This window comes from Orycteropus afer, unplaced genomic scaffold, assembly GCF_000298275.1.
Source record: "Orycteropus afer afer isolate SDZICR_OR568_19922 unplaced genomic scaffold, OryAfe1.0 scaffold01397, whole genome shotgun sequence".
NCBI classification, from domain to species: Eukaryota; Metazoa; Chordata; class Mammalia; order Tubulidentata; family Orycteropodidae; genus Orycteropus; species Orycteropus afer.
In genome coordinates, this window is record NW_006922984.1 from 72,627 (window position 1) to 75,242 (window position 2,616).

At 36.5% G+C, this 2,616-nt stretch overlaps 1 protein-coding gene across 1 annotated transcript; it reads right to left on the reverse strand.

The window, feature by feature from the left end:
* Window positions 1-1,264: 1,264 nt before the first annotated feature.
* On the reverse strand, window positions 1,265-2,209 carry LOC103213199 (olfactory receptor 4F15-like). Its single transcript, XM_007959062.2, has one exon. It carries the CDS (start codon window positions 2,201-2,203, stop codon window positions 1,265-1,267), a length of 939 nt encoding a protein of 312 aa, XP_007957253.1. The 5' UTR covers window positions 2,204-2,209.
* Window positions 2,210-2,616: the final 407 nt, after the last annotated feature.

Below are 2,616 nucleotides of genomic sequence, written 5' to 3' on the forward strand. Positions count from 1 at the left end.
TTCATAACCTAATAATCAATAATCTGTTCCAAATATTATAAAATGATGAATTTAGATTTAAAAATAGTTAAACATAAAAATGTTTTTCTTTTTCAATGAGTCATTCTGACCATTTTTCAAACTAAGAAATAAAACAATTAACATAAAGTTAAGTCAGTGTAGAACATAGGTTACTTTGTTTCAGAGGAAGAAATGTAGTGCGAGGTAATTTACTTTTGTATGTAGTTTTCCATTCTGCATTTTTGTTGCTCTTATGTGCCATTATGTTGTTTCTGACCCATGACAACCCAGCAAACAATGGTCCTAGTCTAGCATCGTCCTCACAATCGTTTTCTATTATTTGACCCCTTTGTTGTAGCCACTGTGTGAATCCTTCTCAGTGAGAATCTTCCTCTTTTTTACTGACCCTCTACTTTACCAAATAGATGATATTCTTTTCCAGGGACTGGTCCATCCTAATAACATGTCCAAATACACGAGACAAAGTATCACCTTACTTTGCTTCTAAGGAGGCTTTTTCTGTAAATTTTTATCTGTAAATTCTTACAAGATAGATTTATTCATTCTTCTGGCAGTCCATGGTATATTCTTTACTCATGGTTAAAATCATAATTCAAACACATCAGTTTTTATTTGCTCTTCCTTATTCAGTGTCCTGCTTGCCCATGCATATCAAGTGTTTGAAAATATCGTGGCCTGGGGCAGGTGCACTTTAATCCACAAAGTGATATCTTAGCTTTATAACATTTTAAAAAGATCTCTCACAGCAGATATGTTCAATGTACTACATCTTTTGAATTCTTGACTGCTGCTTCCATAGGTGTTGATTGTGGATCCAAGTAAAATGAAATCCTTGAAAACTTCCATAAATAGAGGAAAATGACAGAAACCATTAGTAGTTCTGTGACTAGTGAACTTTGATCAGGATTTTCAAAAATATTCTTATGTCATCTATGGACTACTCAATATCTAGATTGCACACACACAAACACACACACAATGTTCACTTTCAATATTTGAAAGTCATAAAGTGCATAGAAATAGCCCAATAAATGAGCGAACATTTTGTAATAAAGCATTGCTTTGGACAAAGCAAACTGAGATATTTTCCTCCTAAATTTAGAACAAGTAACATATTTGATTCAATAATCAACAAGCACCTGGACTATCTGTCAGGTAAGTTACAATTTTGTATAATTGTATAAGCATTTGTTATACTTAAAGTTATTTGAAAACACACAAAGCAATTTATTATCTTTTTTCCTTAGGTCATCTTTCTCAAACTCAGGAATTGACTACTCAGTTTCTTCACTGCCATCTTCATATCCTTGTTCCTCAATGTGTAAATGGCTGGATTCAAGATAGGTGTAATCAAAAAGTCCAAAATCATAAGAAATTTATCCACTGGCACTGTGGGAAATGGCCACACATAGACAAAAATGCAGGGTCCAAAGAACAAAACCACCACAGTGATGTGAGCTGACAGGGTAGAGAGGGCCTTGGACATGCTACCTGAAGAGCTTTTCCAGACACTGACCAGGATAAAGATGTAGGAGAAAATCAATAAGATGACAGTTCCCATGGAAATGAACCCACTGATGGCAGTAACCATGAACTCTAGTCTGTAGGTGTCTGTGCAGGCAAGTTTGATAAACCGAGGTAGGTCACAGTAAAAACTGTCTATCTCATTAGGGCCACAGAAAGGCAAATGGGCAACGAAAGCTAGCTGGGCCACTGAGTGAATGACACCAAGAACCCAAGCACTAACCAGAAGCCAAATGCACATCCGTGGACTCATGATGGTCAGGTAGTGAAGGGGCTTACATATGGCCACATATCGGTCCAAGGCCATGGCTATGAGCAACACCATCTCACACCCACCCAGGACATGAAGTGTAAAAATCTGAATAACACATCCCTGAAATGATATGGTGTTTTGACCAGAGGACAGGTCTGAGATCATCTTAGGAACAGTTAAGGTAGAAAGACACAAGTCAATAAATGAGAGGTTAGCTAGCAGGAAGTACATAGCAGAATGCAAATGAGAGTCAATAGTTACTATAAACACCACAAGGAGATTTCCCAGAACAATTATTATGTAAAAGATTACAGAGAAGGTAAGGAGAAAATGCTGCATTGGTCTAGAGGATGAAAGCCCCAGGAACACAAATTCAGACACTTCCGTGTAATTTGTATCATACATTGACTTCTTTTTGCCTGAAAAACCAAAAACAAGGAAATGACAAAGCAGTATATCAGAAATAAACATTGACAGAAATAGATTTAAATTGTTCTTAAATACTAGTATTAAAAGAAATGTTCACTAAGAGCTAAAACATATTTTGAAAAATTTATGAATTTGTTTATGTGTTTAACTAATATTCTTAATGAACATTTACTATATGCCACACATTATGTCAAGATCTGTGGTAAAACACAGACCTTGACTACTTGGGGTTTACAGTGATATGGTGGATCTAAACATTAGGAGCTCTGAGGCATCTGCCTGCTAACCAGAAGACTGATGGTTCAAACCCACCAGCCCCTCCACAAAAGCAAGACTGGGCAATGTACTTTTGTAAAGATTTACTGCCTCAGAAACCCAGTGGGGGTAGC

What these genes read in the sequence shown, in the direction of transcription:
- LOC103213199 (XM_007959062.2), bottom strand. Translation starts at nt 2,203, where the DNA reads ATGTATGATACAAATTACACGGAAGTGTCTGAATTTGTGTTCCTGGGG.